Source organism: Chelonia mydas, chromosome 13 (assembly GCF_015237465.2).
Source record: "Chelonia mydas isolate rCheMyd1 chromosome 13, rCheMyd1.pri.v2, whole genome shotgun sequence".
In the NCBI taxonomy this organism is placed as follows: domain Eukaryota; kingdom Metazoa; phylum Chordata; order Testudines; family Cheloniidae; genus Chelonia; species Chelonia mydas.
The window spans coordinates 17,545,724-17,567,827 of record NC_051253.2 but is presented as its reverse complement, the minus strand read 5'-3'; the positions used below and the strand labels follow the sequence as shown (position 1 = coordinate 17,567,827).

The 22,104-nt window shown below is 44.6% G+C and overlaps 1 protein-coding gene across 5 annotated transcripts in view; it reads right to left on the bottom strand.

Annotated features, from left to right (window-relative positions):
• The window catches only part of PREX1 (phosphatidylinositol-3,4,5-trisphosphate dependent Rac exchange factor 1), a 225,226-nt gene that overhangs the window by 144,388 nt on the left and 58,734 nt on the right, over positions 1-22,104 (bottom strand). The window contains exon 1 of one of the 5 annotated variants that reach the window (XM_043526727.1): positions 4,385-4,482. The exons of the other annotated variants lie outside the window; for them this stretch is intronic. Coding sequence (XP_043382662.1) covers positions 4,385-4,465 — 81 coding nt within the window. The 5' untranslated portion in view covers positions 4,466-4,482. Of the gene's footprint in view, positions 1-4,384; positions 4,483-22,104 lie in introns of those variants that run through there. 5 annotated transcript variants of the gene reach the window in all.

Sequence of the window (22,104 nt, the reverse complement as noted above, 5' to 3'; positions counted from 1 at the left end):
CATTTCAAAGCTGAAGAGAAGTTGTTCAGGGGTTCATGCAAACATAAGGGCCAGATGCTCAGCTGAGGTAATTAACTGTAGCCCCACTTTAGCAAAACCAAATTACACAGCTGAGACTCTGGCCATCGGTCTTCAGATTCCCACACCCCGAGTTTCACTTTGATTTTCAAATGCAGAGGAAAGCTCAGAGTTAATTGAAACAGGTGAGATTATGTATGTTTCCACCAGTTTTACCACCAAGTTTACACAGTTTCCATGCACAGTCATCGTTCAACGCAGGCTTGCTCCAGAGTCTCATGAACCTGGGTGACCCACAAACCAGCTCTATGCTTTAAGCATGTAACAAAATCCTAAACGGAGCACATTCACCTGGTTTTGTATTTCATTAGGAACATGTTGCTCAGATCTAATTATCATATGGTTAGAGGGTCACTGAAGTAGCTTAGGTTCCAAACTGGATCTTAATATTGAGATCCTGCTGTGGGGCATACTCTCTATGAGCCATTTTTTCAAGGAGGCCTCACCCTGGTCTCTATTTGTGTGTATGCAAATATGTAATGAGCTGCATTCACAGTTTTGTGTGCTCTATCATTTGCAAGCCCAAATGGTAACATTTATGAGTCAGGCACCCAATTGCCCACACAAAATGCATCTGCATTTGTGCATCTACTTTGCGTGTGCAACTACTGTACTGTTCTAAGGTCACCTTTATGGTACACAAAAAAAACAGGCCACCAGTTCTGTACTTTGATCTTTGTACTAGATTTTAAAAGGACCCAGAAAGATAAAATGATGGAACACAGAGCGCGGTTTCTGTTGTATTTTTTGAGCTGCTGTATTACAAAGCTAAAAAGGAACTAAGTAAAATTTTAAACTGGAGCAGACATTTCCATCTGGAGGGATTTCCCCCAGGACACAATTACCCGTGCAAGGGGTTCTTGTTAGTCAAACTTTAGTGTTGATATAGAGAGGATAGCCTCAGAGTCTGTACATGCCCTCTACAGCCAGAGAGCTGGTCTTAGAATTTGGCAACAGTTGCCACGAATCCACTTCAAACAATCTGCTGAATTCCAATGAAGGTATATGGGGCACCAGAGTTTAAATAGCAAGTGTTAATGACTGAAGTTAACAACCCTCTGCTCCCCATATACACTCTGAACAGTGGTGCAGGAATGTATCTATGGGACTTACATTGGTGGAGTTAATGTTTCTGAACTAGCCCATCCTAACATAAATGTCTTCAGTAACAGCAGCCCCTCTAGTTAGTTCTCCTCAGAATCATGTCAGCATGGCACAGCATCTGTCAGTTCACTATCAAGGGTTATAAAGACTTCTGGGATATTTGAAAAGTCCCTTCAAAGCTGGCGACTGGAGTTCCAGTGCTGAACACAAATGTTATAACTTCTGGTCTTCGGCGCTTCAAATATCCTGCCAGGAGAACTTTGCTAAGCGGCCGTGATGTGACAGCAGGGAGCTCAGCTTTCTTTGGAAGCAGCACAAACCCCACAAAGGGCTATGACAAGCTGGGATTCTCACCATCAGAGCCTAACACGAGAAGCTGTTTCTCTGCGGAATTGTGAGCAATTTCCAAGAAGTGCAGACATATGGAAAAATCTGTGATCTGGTGAAAAGGGCAAAAGCAGGAGTGATGCCACAGAGTCCCAGGAGGTGTGATGGGATTAGAACAGTCCCAAACTATCTATATCGAAGGCAGGATAGGCTGCCTCCCCTGGCATCTGGGAGATAAACTCTCTCCCCTCCACTTCTATGCCCCCGAGAGTGTGCAGTTAATTCACTTTGGGCTGCTTTCAAAAAGCAAAATGCATGTTGAGCTTTCCCTGCTGTGGATTCTTCCACCTCATAAAACAAGCAATACTTGTGGCACCTTAGAGACTAACCAAGGTGCCACAAGTACTCCTTTTCTTTTTGCGAATACAGACTAACACGGCTGTTGCTCTGAAATGAAACAAGCAGTCAGTGCATGTGTGTCTGTCAGCTGCAGGATTAACCTGCTCAGGATAAATGGAAAAGAAACTGAATCCAGAGGAAGACACGTATCAAAATCCCCCTAAGAGCTAAGAATATAGGGGCTGATCCTGCTCCCACTGAACTCAGGAAACCCAACATTGGATCCTTAGTTAGGGTTTTCAGGGAGGGAGGAGTGTCTGAGTTTAAATTAATACTCCCTTCTACAGCTTGCTTACAAATGCAACAATTTGTCTGAAAGTTCCCGCTTCCCCCTCCCTTTATTTGGCTGGAAATGAGGACAGAAAGAGTTAACTGTGTTGTTGTTTTTTCTTAAGGTGCAACTTTGGCCAAGTCAAACAGCTAGTCTGAAAGATTTCAATGTACAGTGAAATATTTCTGTTTTATTTGCTTTTTCATATTTATTTTGCAAACCACTGGTCCCTGTGGCAGGGTTCTCGGCTCTCAATCCCAACACAGATTTGCTCACTTCCATGGCAATTACTGCGGCAAACTTCAGCTGAAGTTCCCTACCATTCCTCCTAGGCCTGGCACTAAGGACAGCACTCATTTGTTGTTCTTGTCCCAACATCTAGCCAGCAGGAGGTGCTCACAAGCAGCACAACTACTGCTACAGGGTCTCACCCATCCATTGCTGTGATCAGATGTCACCAGTCAACATAGAACTAATTTCTAAGCTACTTCTAGAAATAGGATATAGTATATCCTGTCATAGAAATGTCCAGCCTTGCTTGTGCCTTGTACGGCAAGTGTGTTCACCTGAAATTATCAATATATTTATGTGGGATTGTTTCTTTTCCTCTAGGGAAGATCAACCCTGAATTACAAGCTGCGATAGGCAGGTCATTGACAAATAATCAAAGCCTGTAGGAGCCAAGGGCAGATATACATAATGGAGTGCTTTACAACTATTGACTTCAGTAAGCCCTACAACACCCCTGTGAGGCAAGTAGTAGTAATCTCCATTTTGCAGATGAGGAAAGCTTAATGGACTTGCTCAAGGCCACACATGGAGTCAGTACCAGAGATAGGAAGTTTCTGATTCCCAGGCTTGTGATAAGACCATCAAATCACATCTTTGTCTCTAAATAAGGTAAAAACTTAGGTAGAGTTAAACAAGCCCTTTCCCTTCTTCAAACACTGATGCCTCCTCACTCCACTCACTATTCCAACACACCCACGGTGAGCCTGAAGTCAATTGGGAGTTTTGTCATTGATTGCAACGGAGGCAGGGTTCAGGACTGGTACTTCCATTTCTAGAGAATGAAGACAGGAAGTCTTCTGTGTTTAACTAAAACTCAATTGTCAATAAAGCTGTTTATGTAAATCATCTTTAAAAGAAACATAATCTCTTTATAGTTTCAGAGTTAGAAAATAAAGGGCCGGATTTTGAAAGGCTCAGTTTTGCACACTCATAACTTCTGAAGCTCGCACCCAAGTTGTGAGTTGTGCATACAGATCCTGGGACTTGCATGCATGTGACTCAGGCCACATGCAAAATTGCACCTCTCAAAATCTGGCCTGGAGGTGGTTTAGTTTTCCAGCAAATAAGTTTCTTTATATGCAGGTTTTAAAAAAGGAATTAAAAGAACAAGCCTCGCAAGCCTCAAAGCCACATTTGATGTCATTAGCAGGAACAAACAGTTCACTAATGAAAAACTGCCTGATGCTAGTGCAGTCACTGAACTGAGCTGCATTCTTTACTGAGCCCACACAGCAGTGTCTCAGATCTCGCCTTCCGGGAAACAGTTAGCCATTTGAGTGCAGTAGGGCACAGTGATGTGGAAATCACTATCACAAAAGTCAGCCCTTTATTTACCTCTTGGCACAAGGTCCCTGCACCACAGACTGGAAGATGCCTGTGCATGTCAGCAGCCTGCACTTCCACAAGAATAATGTGGTCAATGAAAATAATGCAGAGTTGGACAAACAGGCAGCATAAAATCCTCACAACGCTGTGAAATGTGGCCCCAAATTCTGAACCAATCCAAAAATCTTCCTGGGGGTGAATTGCGCAGATTGTTTTTTTCCTCTTTTCACAGCTGCCTTTGCATCCCTAAATTCCATATAAAAAAGCAAGCATCAAAATGCTGTGAGAGACAAGCTCAAGTTCTCCAGATCACAGAACACACCAGCATATCTCACAAGAAAGCTTGTTCCTGTGAGATTTCCTGCCCAGTTTTACAGATTTAAGAAGTCTGGATTGTTCAGAGAATCATGTACAATTTGGGGTGCTTACTGAGACCCAAATTCAGAAAGCTGTCCCGTGCCTCCCAAAAAAACCAGGAAACAATGTGTCATTTTGCCTGATCAGAGAGCTAGACAAGAGCACAATCTAAATATCTGCTGCCCCACTCCCCCAAACCCACAAAAAGCTAGGTTTCATAGTTCCCCTTACCATACATTTGTTTTGTCTTGCTGATTCCTTCTCATTGCAGCATTTCTTCCCTGCACACATGTTCTTGCAGAACACAATCATATCACACACAGCCTCCAATGCCCACTTCCTCTGAATCAGGGCAAAGAATCACACCATTATGTTTTAAACATAATGGGGAAGTTAAGAAGCTTGCTAGCGTAACCTGACCTGAAAGCAGTGGCGGGCCGGGACACTTGTAATAAGGCATGCAATTCTACATGTGCATTTGGGGACCAGACAGAATCGTCCTGAAGGCACAGCCAGTTGGAAATCATATTCAGGGCTTCCCTGGGCATGCAATGCACACCACTACCTGAAATGCACCAGCAAGTCGGCTGCCCTCCCCAGCATTCCCGTCGCCTCAGACTACATTCAAACATTTAGCAGGGCGTATTAGTTCCACCCTTGGTATCCCACAGGATGTTTGGGGTTCCATCTGCCATTACACAGACTGTATGAAGAGGTCACCCTCACCACAGGCAGTCTAGAATCCACGGCTTAAAGGCCTTGTGCTGTGTATGCATAGGCATGTGTTAAAAATGTGCAAGCATTTGTGTGCCTAATTTATGAGAACATGCTACACATGTGGCTTGCTACTGCAGTAAATGCACCCTCAAATGCAGCTCTAACCATGCCCCCAAGGTATTTGTGTGTACTTTCTGTACTGCGGATAGAAAGAGGTCAATAAATATATTAAAAGAGCTGGTCAAATTTTATTGACAAAAAATGGCTTTTTGACCAAAATGGAAATTTTCCCAGAACATTTTTATTTGGGTCAAAATCTTCTGAACAGAAGAAACCAAAATCATTTTGAAAAGTTAAATATTTTTGGTTTTCAGTTTTGGTCTTTCATGGGCAAACTAACAAATTTGCACTGGATATTTTGGGAAAAAAATGTTTTTACAGTATGTCCTGTGCAATATAATTGGCAGTTTTCAGTTTTCAACCAGCTCTATGGAAAAAACTTAGCTGGCTCTGATGGTGGTTATTTATTGTTCAGTCAGGGTGATTAAGGGCCTTTTGTGTTTAGTGCCCCATCATGGGCATTTTCCTCCACTGCCCTTGGCATGAGGGCTATGCTATGATGTGAATCTGAATATGATCAGGTTCCAGGGGGGATGGGGGAAGAGGGGTTTTCCTAATATTTCCAGGCCTTCCTACATTCCAGAGTGACCTCTTTCCCCCCCTTCCCTATAACCTCATTTTCCATATTTATATTACATTGCATGCTACTCATAAAATACTTAAGTAAAGCTCCAATGGCAGATTCTGATCTCACACACACCAAGTTTTCTTTCCTTCATGTGATGGCAACTGAGTTTCACCAGTGTAAGATGAGAATCAGGGCCTGAGATTCCTCCCTGGGCTAGCGTTTCTGCAGCCAGTGCTCTTCCCAGCAGTGGTGCTGGCTGTATCCGCCTCTGTACTATCCACGTTGCTGGTAGGAATAGCTCAGCAGTGGTTCAAGGCACCTATTGCCAGGACAGACCTCTGAAATTGGGACAGCCACTATGAAAACAGACTATTTGACAACCCTAGATTTGAAGGTAGGATTATCCAGGGCTTTGGGACCCCAAAATATGAAGCATTAAGAATGGCCCCTGCTAAGAAAGGCACATTGACCATTCAGCCTATGTGCCAATGCACTGACTGGCTGTACTAAGCAGCCCATTCATTCAGGCTGCCATTTTCCCGCCTGAGCTGCCCTTTCATTAGCTGCTGAATAGTAGCACCTAATTTCTGGCCAAGAAATGCACACAAGGAGTTCCCTTTGGAGCTGACACCCCTGCCATTCATCCTATCTGTCACTGTGGGAGCTCTCCATCCAAGACTATCAAGCATCCTCAGCCACCCCAAAGGCTGCCTGCACTACATTCCCCACATGCTCCTTCCTTACCAGCCCACAGAACAAACTCATGAATGTGCTGCCAAAGCCCAGGTCTCCCACCACAGTGTCCTGGGCCAAGGCAAATAGCTCATTTAACACTTCATCCACCAAGTTTACACACTGGATTGAATTTAGTCTTTGCAAGAGTCGTAACCGCATCTGTAAATTCAGCTGAGTGCCAGTCACTGAGGGCTCACACAGAGCAGAGCAGAGACTTTATTTGCAATAAGATACTGAGAGTGGAAAAAAGACCCCAGAATTTAATAAAAGCAACACTCAGAGATTGCCAGTGACTTGTGGTGCATCTGCTGAGATGCTCAGAATTCCCTATATAAAAATGGACTTTCAAGGCCTGCCAGTTTAATTAATTCTCCTTCTTTTCGTCAGCATTTTGAATTGAAACAGTAACCAATTTTACTTTAAAAAATATAATATAATAAAATAAATAACACTGGCTGTTAAGTGTGAGATCCTGATTTGTAGGGTGACCGGATAGCAACTGTAAAAAAGCGGGACGGGGGTGGGGGGTAATAGGCACCTATATAAGAAAAAGTCCCAAAAAATGGGACTGTCCCTATAAAAATGGGACTTCTGGTCACCCTCCTGATTTGTAAGAAATAGATTCTGCTATTGGGTGCATTTGCACAGGGTTACGGGGCACACAACACACCCAATTTGCCTCTCCAACCACAATTATCCTGCAGGTCAATTTAAGGGCCTCCTCCACTCCCTTGCATGGAGAAGCAGGGCTTCTACACAATTCCTCCCCACACTTGTCTGATGTGGTGAGAAACCTACTTCTGTTTCAACCTGCTCTTACCACTGCTGCAGCTAAACACAGTTCTAAAGCCTTGTCTAGATTAGGATTTAAAGAGTGACAGTAGATTGAATTAGTTCTTCTAACACCTTCTAAAACACAAGTCAATACAAAGCAATTCTACTTCAGAACATGTTAAACTATTCAAGTTTAAAGGGGAAGGGGGGAGTTTAGAAAGGTTTGTCTTGACTAGAGCTTAGAAGGTGGTAATTAGATAACATCACACCTTTAAATCCTAGTCTGGATAAAGTAAAATGATTTGGCCAGTCCATATAGATAAGGCCTCATGGTTTGTCTGCATTTGTTTACTGTAGTGTAGACCAGCCTTTGGACTGTAATGTAAATGCAGAGGCATAATGGTTTTACTATAACATCCTGCATCCAACCACTGCTGGTAAGTGCACATAAGAGTTTGTCTACACTAGCAATTTACAGCACTGCAACCTTCTTGCTCAGGTGTGTGAAAAAACACCCCCCATGAGCGCAGTAAGTTTCAGCGCAGTAAAGAGCCACGTAAACCGTGCACCAGCACTGGGAGCTACGCCTCTCATTGAAGTGGGCTTTTTAGAGCGCTGGAAGAGCTCTCTCTCAGCACTGCTCCGCGACCACACAAGCCATGTTAAAGCGCTGCCGAGGCAGCCCTTTTGCGTTGCTAGTGAAGACTAGGCCTAAGTAAGGGACTTGTCCAAGGGCAACCTAAGGGCTGGGGGCTAAGCCTACACTTAGAAAATATGTTGCAAGCATGGAAACTTGCCTGAAAACAGCCTTCTGGTCCCAGGTTTCTCTATTCACTCAAGAATTCCCTATTCACTTCAGGCCAACTCTATATGACTTCCTGTCACAATGGCAGCCTGTTTGTTTTTAAACTGAATTTTTTAAAGGGCAGTTAAGTGGCTTTACAGACAAGATGATAGAATTCTAGAATTCCTGACAAACTGTTGTTTGCCTCTGATTACTGGGGCTTCCCTACTATTTATGCCCTGTTTTATTCCCTATTCTCCGCCACACCCTGTTCATAGTGTACACGGGACTACTGGAATTTAGAAAGAGTCCCACTTTAGAACTGCATGAGCAAGAACAGAGGACAGCATGCAAAGGGTCAATAATGCCCAATTCATTCTTCCCGCTTCCCCCATAGGAAAATTCTGGAGACATAATTAAGGCCTGCCTACACAGTGATTGGCTTTGACTACAGCCATCAGTGGCTAGGCACAAGTCACCAGTGTGGCTGTACCAATGTAAATTTCTCATGTACACAGGGAAAACTGTTATAAGCCTCAAATGGCACCAATGTGCTTGCGCTTTTGTAAGCTGTACTGGTGCAACTAGTGGCTTTGACTAGGAGTTTGCACAGGTGCAGCTTCACCAGTGACTCGTCAGGAAAGGCTGTAACTAAGACAAAGCCCCAGCATAAGCAAGGCCATAGGCTTCTGTTGAAAGTCAGAGGGCAGGGACTCAGTCAGGTGCATTTAGTAAAGAAGTTCTTGGGCCATCTGACAGAGGGGGGGAGCATCTGGAAAGCTGAGTGAAGAGCCCTGAAGACACTGAACAAAACCGAGATTAGAAAATATACTGTCCTGTGGAAAGAGACCTGGTTGGGCCTCTGCCTCCGAGCTCCAACTGTAGTGACATGCAGGAAACATAAGCAAGCTCTTATCTGTAACATTGTCAGTGGTAGGGCTGCCAGGTGTCTGGTTTTTGACTGGAACACCCAGTCAAAAAGGGATCCTGGCAGCGGTGCTGACGGGGCCATTGAAAGTGTGGTCGGTGGCACTGCAGGGATAAGGCAGGCTTACTACCTGCTGTGGTTCCATGCAGCTCCTGGAAGCAGTGGTATGTCCCCCCTCCAGCTCCTATACGTATGGGCAGCCAGGGGGCTCTGCACGCTGCCCCGCCCCAAGCACCAGCTCCCATTGGCGGGAAATCACTGTCAATGGGAGCTGCGGGGGAGGCGCCTGTGGACGGGGCAGTGTGCAGAGCCGCCTGGCTAAACCTCCGCATAGGAGCTGGAGGGGGGACATGGCACTGCTTCTGGGAGCTGCTTAAGGTAAGTGCCACCCAGAGCTTGCACCCCTCGCCCCCTCCCGTGCCCCAACCCCCTGCCCCAGCCCTGATTCCCCTCCCATACTCTGAACCCCTCAATCCCAGCCCAGAGCACCCTCCTGCACCTCAAACCTCTCATCCCCAGTCCCACCCCAGAGCCCGCACCCTCAGCCAGAGCCCTCACATACACCCTGAGCCCCAATCCCCTGCCCCAGCCCTGATCCCCTCCTGCCCTCCGAACCCCTCAGCCCCATCCCAGAGCCACCTTCTGCACTCCAAATCCCTCATCCCTGGCCCCACACCAGAGCCCGCACTCTCAGCCAGAGCCCTCCCTCGCCCCGCACCCCAACCCCCTGAGCGAGTTAGGGTGAGGAGAGCGAGAAACAGAGGGGGGTGGATGGAGTGAGCAGGGGCGGGGTCTTGGAGAAGGGCAGGGCCTCAGAGGAGGGGTGGGGTTGCGGGCGGGGGCGGGGCAAGGGTGTTCGGTTTTATGTGAGTGGAAAGCTGGCAACCCTAATCAGTGACCACAGAAAATAGGAGACCCAAAGCATAGAGGAAACCAGGAAGAAGAACTAGGGAAGAACAACAGTGTGATGCCACAAGTGAGTCAATAATTATTATTTAACCCTCCCTCTAATGGGGCACCTGGTGGCAACTACAGGGAGTGTCAGGCTCAATTAAAGATAAGCCCCAAGTGGGGAGGAGCTGGGTGGCTAATATAAAGAAAGGGCTTCCAGACAGAAGGAAAAAGGGGATTGAGGGGTTGGGAGTCCTGATTCTGTCTCTTATGGAAGGAGGTGTCAGGGGAAAATAGGCCTTGGGGATCCTCTCCTAGGAAGGAGGTCTGGCAAGAGCAGGAAAAACTTAGAAGGGTTACGGGAGAAGTGTGAATCCCCGTGATGGGCCTGGGTAAAGGGGCAAAACTCCAGGGAGACAGGCCTGACAGTTGGTATGCCAGCACTAACCTGCTAAAAAGCCTTCCACAGACTCCCTAATGACTGCTCTACCGGCTTATCTTGGGTCTTTTCCACCAGGGAATCCAAAAGGCTTGCTGGTCAGCTTAGCCATGTTTAAAAGCAAGATGTAGGAAAAAAGCAATAGCGCATAGGAGACGTCCCTGTGAAACCGCTCACTGTATGAATTTTAGCAACTGGAGCAGAAAGAACACTTGAAAAGCCAAAGCATTTTGCTATTGTATGGCAGATGCACGTACACTCTAGTACCTCTTTATTTATTAAAAAACTTTGGGTCTCCTAAGTTATGAAATGCTTTAAAGGTCAGTGCGGGTGGACCGGCTCCCGTTAGGGATCTGCAGTGGATGTCCTGAAGGGGAGAGCTTAGTCTATCCTACCAACATCTGGAAGTAATAAATAAGGAGATCAGGGGAGAAAAATAGGGACACAGAGCGGGAGAACTCTTTGGAGGAACGTGAGGACACCTGATCAATATTTTCTGAGTTGTAGAATCTGCAAACTCCCAGTTTCTAATCTCACCAAGGTTTCTTAGCCCTTCAGCATTTAGAGATAGATAAATGGGAGTTCTGCACAGCTTACTGCTTGGGTGTGTCTTTCAGATAATGTAAAAAACAAGGTTCTGTCTGTGATGTATGGATGACAGAGATCCCTTTGCACCTTTCATCAGAGCAGGCTCTTCTCCCAGATTCCCCAGCCAGAGTTTCCCTTCTCTACAGGATGTGAGATGTGCGGGGTGCTAACTGTCGACCACACTGATGTTCTCCTTCCTCAGGTGTTTCTGCATGTCAGTGGTGCACACACATTTTTGTGGGGCCTCTTTAGAGAAAGGGGTGTCACAGAAATCTAAAATATTATTTATCTGTAAAAGCCAGGTGGTTTGGGCTGAGTTAGCATATCAGGGACAGTAACAAACCAGCAGCACAATCCCAGCTAATCACCCTAATTACACTAGACCTGCTATCTGTTGTTTTTCCCCTCCTTGGCTCCATGCATTGTACAATAGATGATCGATCTTTATTTGAAATGTGCATGTTGATTGAACTGAGATAATTTAAAGATGTAAAAAATGCAGATCTCCATCCCTAAGGTGACAGTTCCGTTGCCTTTGACAGTGTCAGAGGCTCATTATCATAGTGTTAATTTACACAGCTTTAATGGTGCTGTTTCTGATGCCTTGTCAATTACTGAATGTTCAGACAGACTGTTACCTCTCCTTCATTGTATCCCTTATGCTGGAGCTGTCAGCAATGCTTCTAATTACAGAGGGATTGTCACGAACCAAACTTCTTCTTTAGGGCAGAATTCTTAAAAGGCATACACCAAGAAGCGAGGAATGTCAGAAATCTGATGAGACAGAATTCACGGTCCTGATCATTTGTAGTTATTACTTACAGATCCCCTGGCACATTCTGCAAGAGTCAGTGTGCTAATCCTGCTGTCTAGCCAAATTTCAGCCTGGGTAATGAATTACACTGTGTGTACCTAGAACCTCTTCCCATTATCACTGTATTCACTTGTTTTAAAAAGGGGCTAAGTTTTTTTGCTTTGTTTTTTTAATTAAAAGAAAATAGACCACAATTCTTCTTACCGTATGGCATTAATTAATCAGCTCCTTCAAAGATAGATCCTTCTTTCTCCATGGGAAATGATTAAATATTCCATTGTTGTACTTTATATAATAATCATTTTCATTTTGCTTGGCTAATTCATTTTTGAGATCTGAACACTCAAGCCACAGAAATAACCTGGATTTGGGGAAAACCAGTCTCCAGTGCTCCTTGGGTTTGTTATTTTTCCTGCAAATCCTTCATAAATAACCCTTAATAATTCTGCAACATGGTGGGGGGGAATGTCTGAAATCCTGCTAGATGTGAAGGAATTTGATGGGCTCGAGCAACCTATCTAAACAGTGCTAGAATATTTCCAAGCACCATTGTAAACCAAATGTTTACAGTTATGGTTCATATTAAAAAGGTCTGCAGTTAGTTCACTTTTGAAGTGGAATTTTGAGAGGAACCTTGATCAGAAAATCGATTGCAATGCATCCATACATTGTTAGCAAACTAAGTTACAGATCACTGTACAGATAGTTGGCAGAACAAAGGGAGGGGACTGTAAGGGAGGCTGTAGCCCATTACCGCCCCCCACCACCATCAAAAACTGGTCTGATCATATCCTACCTAAATGTTCCCACTTAAATGGCTTACTCTGGGGACAATGCCAACTCGTCAAGATGGTCTGTCAACAGCCAAGCAAGATGATATATAAGGTCTATCGTGACATTCAAGCCTTCTTTTGTCCTCTGCCTCCTCCAGGAATAGCAGAAGGGTTAGAGGGACAAGGTAGGGGAAGAAAGAGGAACGGCTTCACATATTATGTAGGCCAAGGATCAGGAAGGCACTAAAGGACATGCATAACTTTAAGCATAAATCTCATTAGCTTCAATAGTAATTAAGCACTAGCTTAAAGTTAAATATATGTTTAAGTACTGTCCTGTAGAGGGACGTTTTCCTAAATCCAGGCTAAGTGAGATCTTGGCCATGGTCTGAAAGGTACTACAGCAATACGGATGTGTACTGTGTGGAATACACAATCACACATCTTTGCCAAGATTTCTGTGTTTCATCGTCGTCATCTCTCTCTTCGATTGTCCCAGTTCTGAAAGGTCTCACTTGTGTATTCCCACTGTGTGGTATGATCTTATCCCCCTGCTGTATGGTGGGGAGAAGCAGGCCTATACGGCTCCTGGATCTGGTAGTGTTAACAAGGCACTGGGAAGTCAGGAGCAAATTGCTTTCTTGCTGGGAGAGTCTCTCCACAGGCCTCACACAGAGAGCACCCCAGACCACTTCCACACAGTCAGTTCAGGGAGGTCTCTGCAGGCAGCTGAGGCATTTGACTGCTGTACTCCTTTGCTTTGCATTGCTCCCAGGTGCACCCTATACAACACAAGGCTGCCTCAGAAGTCCTTCAGGATAGGAATTTGAATGTCTGCATTATTGAGATGCCTGTGTTTCTAGTATTTGACACTTCAGGTGCCTTTTCTCCCTAGTAGTCTACTATAATAATACTAGATTCTCTGGAGCCACTGGTTCAAATTTTGGCAGGATCCCCTTGCATTTTCCCTTCTCCCCAACAACCCATAGGTTCTTTGATGCCCATCCAGAGCTTGGAGGAGCCCCCCAACTTTCCCCTTGATACTTGCTTCTCCAAAGGCCCACATTACACGGGCTCCCCATTAGCAAGGGAGGCTGGATGTAGCTCATTCTAGAGGCCATCAGTGAAGCTCCTGGAATGATCCAGCATTGACCCATGTGATCAGTGGCCACATGGCTTCCTAAGAAACTGTCACAGCCAAGTTTGTCTTGGATCAGCTGAGGATGTTTTTTTAGTTAACTACAAGTTGAAGCCAATGTATTTGGAAACAGCACAGGTAGGTCAGATATGTCAATCAACAGCAAAGGCAGGGAACATTGTTCAGCTAAGTAAAGATGTCCTATGGCTGATAAAGAAGGGTCTTCTGCATTGTTACTTGTTATGTACCTTAATCACCCACATCTGCATGTGTGTGCGCACATGCACACACACGTACGCTATACACAATAATCCTCCCAGCCTTCCCCTCTCTTCAGTTGTCCAACCCAATACAATAGTTTTGCTTTGGGAAAAGAATTGCACAGGAAATGTCAGGAGCCTTTTCTCTCCCTTGCCTCTCTCTAGAGAATCCTGCTTATTTTTACACTCTGTCTCTTTTGTACATTGTTTCCAGAGACCGTCTCCTACAGCTACATAAAACAACACACCCAGCCCACCGTGGCAATTACTCACTCTGGGCCAGGGCACAAAGAATTGTTTAGGGAGAAGTATTTTTGGTTTGATTAGAAATCATTCTCTTTTGATGTCAAGGATTAGCTTTCATTGTTCTCAAGTCAAAATCTATTTTATTTTTGTTTGCCTTAAACCGAGGATGAAGAGCCAGAAACTCCTGAGATCTAATTCTATCCTTATAAAGACATTATCAGTAACCTGGAGCAAGTCACATAACTTCTCAGCCTTTACTTGTCCATCTGTAAAATGGGAACAATATAATTTGCCTGTGTCTTCACTGTGAGGATGCATTAGTTGATTTTGAGAGCAAAGTTCTGGGTGAAATCCTGGCTCCATTGAAGTCAGTGGGGCCATGGACTTAGATGGGGCCAAATTTCACCACGTATGTGTTATTGAGCATTAAACAGGCAGCCCAAGCTCTGAGAAGCTTCTAGTATTCTGACCATGCCCCCTTTGTGCAATCAACTATAACACACTGATGGATTTTTTTTCCCACTTTGTTTCAATGCCTTTTTCTTTCTAGTGAACATATCAAATTTTTAGTAGTTTTTCCCACTTACTACCAAGCACCTTGAGTATCCACATTAGATGCATTTTATGAATTTTAAAATGATATATAAATATTTGGATATAAGTTGAGAAATGTTTACATTTCAGACAGCTTTGAGGGTGGAGTCGTCAAACGGACTAATATAATTAGTGTAACAGTATGTCTGCCATCTGAGGCCTTCAAGGCTGGAGAGAGCATGGTAGGCCAAAAATGAATCCTAAGCAGAAAATATCCTCAAACCATGTTGCTTTTACATTCTGACTGACAGAGTATGCTGAGCGTACCAAGGGTGGGTCCAATCCTGCAGTCCTTACTTGGGCGAAATTCAGATTGACTTGAACTGAAATTATGAACACTCATCATCTCTGAAAATCAAGCCCTGTTTAGCTAACACTGGATAATTAAAAATGAAGGCACCCAAATGTAAAGGACACTTTTGTAAATTTGGGCAGAGCTGGGTTAAGAACCTTCGAGTTCTTATTAGAAGCCTGCTCCAATCACTAGGTCGCGCTCCCTGCTTGAATGGCTTGTATTCTTGCGTGACTGGATGGTGAAGGGTTTTGGTTTGGGAATAAACTAAAACTACACATCCTTTAAATTCAGTAACTCATTACTGCTGGCATGAAAGGGAACTCTGTATGGGGAATGTAAAGGAAGTATCTGGGAAGAGAGAAAATGAGTCTGTCATAGGAAAACAGAGGCTATCATACCTCCTGTTACCTGCTAACGATGAGAGAAATGTGTTGCAAATTTTATCAGATAGGCACTAAATCAAGGCAAGTGCTGTGTGGGGGGAGCACAAGTCCTTTTAACTCACAGATCCCTAGAAATGGACAGATACATCCCACAGTTGCCAGCTGACTGCTGGTGGAGATATAAAAGCTTAGGCATGAGGATCCTTCCATTCCTGGGATTTACTACATACTTTTAACTGAGAAACACAACTAGCCCTTCTGCAGGCAGATGCCGTTGGAGAAAGCTGCTTACTCATGAAATGAGGAGCAGGTTTCATGCTGGACTGAACTTGGAAACAGCTCTTTGCTCCTTTCCTTCTTTTTCACCCGTGAATGTGGTTCTCATTAAAGTGAGGGGACCAAGAATTCATAATAAAGGAAATTCAAATGATTATTTATGCCTTAAAACCTGAAGGGAACCAACCTCACACACTGTATACATACAGGGCTGTTTATGCAGCTACCTTTAGGGCAAGAGGCAGCAGCCAACCAATGGAAGGCAGATGATCCACCACTGACATATGTAGATATTTTGTCCAAGGACACTAAAGGCAAACTCCTTCGCTGAGGGAACGTTTTGCTGCAATCCTATTGCACCCCCATGGAGTAAACAGCATGGAAATCTGCCTTGACGGGAGGAAGGACTTATGTTTATTCTGTAGTTCTAGAGTGTAGTCCCAACCAAGATAATAAGAGAGGTACCCTGTGTCCCGAGCCTAGCTGACCGCTAACCATGAACGTGTTTATGCCGGGCAATGCCAACCAGTCATGCCAGTGGCCTGCTAAGCGTTCAGACTCTCATTGCATGGATCTTCAGCCATCTCAAAATGTTCTGTCCTGATTAAAAGAGGTTCTAAAAAAGAGGCTGTGGATGTCTCACTGCGGGTATGTGATGCCTGATATTTTACCTGGACCGCATTCTCTAACAGCTGATCTTTCTCACCATTTTGATAGGAACCGCTCAGCAGTTGGCCTGCATGAACTACCCCCCAATAGTGAGAGCTGTTGCCATGCTTCTGAGATGGCTCTGCTGTCAGGGACTTGGCAAGTCACATTCCAGGAACAGAAAAAAATAATTAGACAATGTCATCAAAGATGGTAGAGATTTATGGCTCCTCTCATCATGTCAAGCAAAGGCTATTACAATCACCGGTTCCATATTCACTCTCTGGCCCATTGTTCATACTATGACCTTCAGATCATTGACTACTGAAAGGATGAGCCAACTGTGTCCTCTCCTGCTAAAGGTTTGTCAGTGAGAGGGGAATGTCCTATTGAACTTAGTTCACATCCTGTTCACTGTAATGAAGATGGAAATATCCTGACTGCAGACTAAGTGGATGTGGAGGGAACAAGACAGAATGATGACTCAGAGGTGATACCAGCTACTGGGACTTTGTACCCTGTGTTGACACTTCTAGAAGAGATTTCAAATTTGATGGCACTACCAAAAAAAAGTTGCATTTATATTATATCTTTCATCAAAGCATCTCACAAGCATTTAATTAAATCTCACAACAATTTTGTGATGTAGATCCAACTCTGTTTGTACAGAACCTAGCACAGTGAGAACCTGGGCCAGGATTGGTGCTACTGGAATATAGAATAGTAATAATAGGTAAGTGATACTATTGAAATGAGGTACAGAAAAGTTAAGCAACTTGCCCAAAGCAACATACCAAGTCAGTGACAAAGCTAAACATTGAACCCAGGAGTCTCATCTCTCTGTCCCCTGATATAACCATTAGGAAAGACTCCCGTTAACCTGCTCTTTCAGTATTCTACAGGTACATCAACAGATCCCAGTGCAGAAAAATGCTGATAATATTAATGGATTACAAAAATATTAGAAATCTTAGACTCAAACCTTTCAGCCTGCACAGTTGCAAGCCCATTTGTTCAGCACCTTAGTGCTGTCGAAAGCAGTTCTCAACCTTTTTCCTTCTGAGCACCCCGCCCCCCCCACATGCTATAAAAACTCCACTACCCACCTGTGCCACAACAAATGTTTTTTTGCATATATAAGCCAGGGCCAGCATTAGGGGGAGCACGCAAGGCAATTGCTTGGGCCCCTGCTACACAGAGCCCCACAAAGCTAAGTTGCTCAGGCTTCAGCCTCAGCTTCAGATGGTGGGATTCGGGGCCATGGGCTTCAGCCCTGTGTGGTGGGGCTTTGGCTTTCTGGCCTGGGACCCAGCAAATCTAATGCCGGCCCTGCTTGGTGGCCCCCCTGAAATCTGCTCGTGGCCCCACAGGGGATCCTGGACCCCTGGTTGAGAACCACTGATCTAAAGAACAGTTATCGACTCTTCTGCAGGCTTTCTCTCTGCAAGAGGGCTCTGTGGCTGCAAGTTATTGTGAGCTAAATCAGTTCTGTAACTGATACATTTGTATGCTTTTCTCCAGTGGGAGAATTTCCTCTGCAAAATAATATCTTGGGAGAGAATGGGTTAAAGGGCAGCGTACTCCTCTGGTGCTACGTCTACATTTGAAGTTAGGGTTGTGATTCCCAGCTTGCTTAGACATACTTTCACTAGTTCTTATCAAGCTAGACCGGTAAAAATAGTAGGGGAGCCACAGCAGCACGGGAAGCATTGAGTAGCGGCATGGGCTAGCTGCCCCGAGTACATACCCTCAGGGTCCAGGTGGTTTGGTCTCAGAGCAGCTAGCCTGTGCTGCCACTCATCACTGCCCATGCTACCCTGGCTACATGACTATTTTTAGCACATTAGCTCGACAAGAGCTAACCTAAGTACATCTATGCGCGTTGGGATTTACCCCCCCTAACTCCTCGGGAAGACACAGCCTGACAGTGAAGGGTTTTTTCTAAAAGAGACAGGCCTCTTCCGTCTCAATAAACTGGGAGACTGCTGATTTGATAATTATTCTGAAGTTGGTCTGAGATTTATGTTTACATTCTAGTTTCCCATCCCTTTGCCTCACTTAGGGTTCTCTAAAAGAAAAGGAGTACTTGTGGCACCTTAGAGACTAACCAATTTATTTGAGCATAAGCTTTTGTGAGCTACAGCTCACTTCATCGGATCCGATGAAGTGAGCTGTAGCTCACGAAAGCTTATGCTCAAATAAATTGGTTAGTCTCTAAGGTGCCACAAGTACTCCTTTTCTTTTTGCGAATACAGACTAACACGGCGGTTACTCTGAAACCTGTCATTAGGGTTCTCTGGCTCTCCCTTTTAAACCAAAACCAAAATCCGTGCTTAGATATTTTTAAAAGTGGAAAACAATGGAAAGATGGAGAGAGTCAAATTCTAAATCATTTCTCTTCACTATTTAGTGTAACGGGTAAGTGTGAGTGTGTGTGTGTGTGCAAACCTCAATATTTTTCTTGGTTTCATTTGTGGAGTGAACACACACACACACACACACACACAATGCAATCAACTGCCATCTTCCAAAACCAACAGCTGCACAGCCAATTAGTCCCCCTATAATACTAAAGCAGATGCTTAGACTGCCAAGGAAAAGTTTTATAGGAGAGGTGAAAGTTACTGAAAGCTGTTGGTTGTTCTTTTGCAAAGATAAATGCAGAGAGTAATTTACCTGCTGGGTAGATTTCAAGTCCAACACTTTTACAGGGTGGTCTGATGGACAGATCGGTCCCAGAGTATTAAACTTTCCAAAAAGATGCTGCTTTAAAAAAAAAAAAAAATTACAGCCTTTACAGAGGGCTTCAATGCCTTGTTGGAACAGCTTTGTGAGAAGCATTTAAAGGCTTACAATCCCTTTGATAATCTCAGAAGAGTCTGATTTAACTTTAATAATGCCAAGAAGAGACCAGCATGTCAGGAAAGCAAACTTTGCTTATAACTGCTTCTTTGCCAAGTATTAGCCACAGCTACAGTGCAGATTTCTCAGTAAGCAACACAGAGAAACACTGAAACCAGGGCTTGGTAAAAATAAAACCACACCACCAACAACCTGATCCTTTGGCCAAAACCTGAGCTGAAACTTTCTTCTGTACTGCATTTAGTTAATTCTTTTCTCATTATTTTTCATGCTCACACATCTCTGCTCTTTGGGGTTCCAAACAGAAGTGAAAGGACATGGCAATACCACAAGAAATAACAGATTTCATACAATTTCCAGCCAGAAATGCATTACAGGAGTAACTGGGTAGGGTTTAGTGGCCTGTGACGTACAGAAGGTCAGCCTAGATGATCTGGTGGTCCCTTCTGGCCTTGAACCCTGACTGTAGGAGATTATCCTGCTTTAACTGTATTATTATGTACTGCTTTAATTATAGTACAGTTAAAGCGGTACAACTAATTCAGAGTGTCCATGCAGACCCTTACACCACTTTAACTAAATTGGTTTAAAATCACACCCTAAATTAAACCAGTGTATCTCTGCATTTAGACAAGCCTTTAGAAACCCATTAAACATAAAAATGAAGATTTGCCAGCTAATCTATTTGGACTGACCCCAGAGCTCAGTAGATTTCACAACTACAGGAAACACAGAGTTGTGGTTAATCTTGACATCTCACAGTGCAGGGAAGGGTGCACCCCCTTCAAAGCTCTGGAGTAGCTATGGTTGAAAAGTGGATTTATACCGGAGATTGTCAATCCTGCTGTCCAGCAAGAGTGTCAGGTGTGGCTAGTGTGGTGATGGCTGGTGAAGAAGGATATCACTGAAGAAAATACGACAGCCTCAATGGCTGGGATTTGGCTGGCAGCGGAGAAGCTCCTTGTACTGTACATTTGGGGTGATAGAAGGTTTCCATCCCAGTTGTACTCCCTGACTGTGAGCTAAAGCCACTGTTTTTATAATTTGGAGAAGGGACAGAAGAAAGGTCCGAGGCTGGCATTGGGGGAGTGGCGAGATGAGGAGAGACACAATAGGAAGTGAGATGGGAAGCGGTTATACAGTCATACATGAAAACAAGACATTTAAACTTAATCCAGTAGGCAGAGGAAGGGAGTGGAGTGATTAAAAGTGCGTGTGAGTAGACAAAGGGGGTGAGTGACGAGGTCTGAATGATGAGCAAGGGGGATAATTGTGGACAACTGGTGCATAGTGATGAGAAGATCGAAGAGGCCAGAGATGAGGCAGTTACAGTAATCAAGATAAGGACACGTGTTTTGACCCTGAGGATGAAGAGGAAGAGTCAGATTTTTCAAATGTGGAGAAAGAAAGGGACAAGATTTAGGGTCTGTCTACGCTTGAAATGCTACAGGGGCATGGCTGTGCAACCGTAGCATTTCAGTGTAGACAGTAGCTATGCCGACAGGAGGGGATCTCCTGTCAGTGTAGGTAATCCACCTTCACCTCTTGGGGTTAGGCCTGCTTAACTATGTCACACAGGAGCATGGATTTTTTAACTTTTTAGTTAGGCCTGGTCTACCCAGGAAAGTCACACCAGTTTAACCTAAGGGATGAAGTTAAACTGATTTAATTAAATAGGTGCAACCCTCTGAGTGGATGCTCATAGACTTGTCCCTGGTAGACTTAAGCTAAACCGAAATCAGAGCAAACTAAGGGCAGGTCTACAATGCAATTTATGTGTACACTACCAGGGTAAGTCGACCTAAGTTACACAACTCCAGCTACATGAATAATGTCTTCACTAGACTCGCTAAATCGATCCCTGGTGCATCAATCACCAGAATATCGATCTGGCGGTAGTGTAGACTAGCCTCAAGAGGTGTGAAAAAGACACCCTCTGAGCAATGCAAGTTACAGCGACCTAAGCGCTATCCACACCAGCCCTATGTTGGCGGGAGACATTCTCCTGCCGACAGAGCTTCCGCCTCCCGCAGAGGTGGAATAATTATGTTGGCGGGAGACGCTCTCCTGTCGGCGTAGAGTGTCTTCACCAGCTGTGCCGCTGTAGCACTTCTAGGGTAGACCTGCCCTCAGCATGTCCACAAAAGGGATTGCACCAATTTAACTGATTCTGGTTAAATTCACACCTAAGGTTAGACCAGTGCAACTCTGTGAATGTGTGAGGAGGTGGAGAGGGAGCCAGCAGTGACCCAGAGGCTGTGAAACAGGGAGGAGGGAAACAATTCAGGAGGGAAACGTATACCCTTTTCTTTCAGGGTCATAGGAATGAGCAAAAAACCAGCCTAGGTCCACCCCCAGCTCATCCTGTCAATCTGTGCTGCAAGTCTCAGTCAGAGTGCCAGCTCCTTTGAACCTTTGTTAGACTCTCTGACATTTGCATAACATTACCTACAGCTCTCTTGATTCAGGATCCTGCTTTAGGCCCCCTTTCAATGATTGCATTAACCTATTCTCCTGTACTGATTGCATTGACACTGACTCCTAAAGGGCACTGACTCAGACACTGGCTTGCTCTGTGCATGGGGTGAACTCTGGGCAGGTATTTTAAACCGCCAGGGTACATGATTTTAATGCTTCAGTGTCAAAAACGTCAGCGTAGGCAGAGCAACGCAAATCCTTCCTCTTGAACAGCAGTCACCCTAATTGACGCAACCCACAAACTCTCCCGATAAAAATACAGTTCTGTTTCCTCCTTTCTTCCCAGTGCTGTTTTGTTATTCATTTAGGGCCAGCTGTTGCTCCACTTACACCAGCTGAGGATCCATCCTCTTGTAAGCAATGAAGTGTAAGTTTGCCTCACTCCTGGAATCTGTAGGGCACCCAAAGCTTTGTTCTCATTCATTTCGCTTGCAGAATAATATTGTCAGAGATACAGGGTTGGACCTTGAGCTTGTATCTGGAATCAAACTCCCCAAAACTGTTTTAAGAGGGGGCCTTGCCAGTTGTTTGGATGCTCTTAAAGACACTGTATCTCTCTCTCTTCCTGCTGACGGAGAAATAATGACAAGATCAGACTGGTACTCTGGGATTTCTGATTGCTTCTAAAGAAGCTGCCACA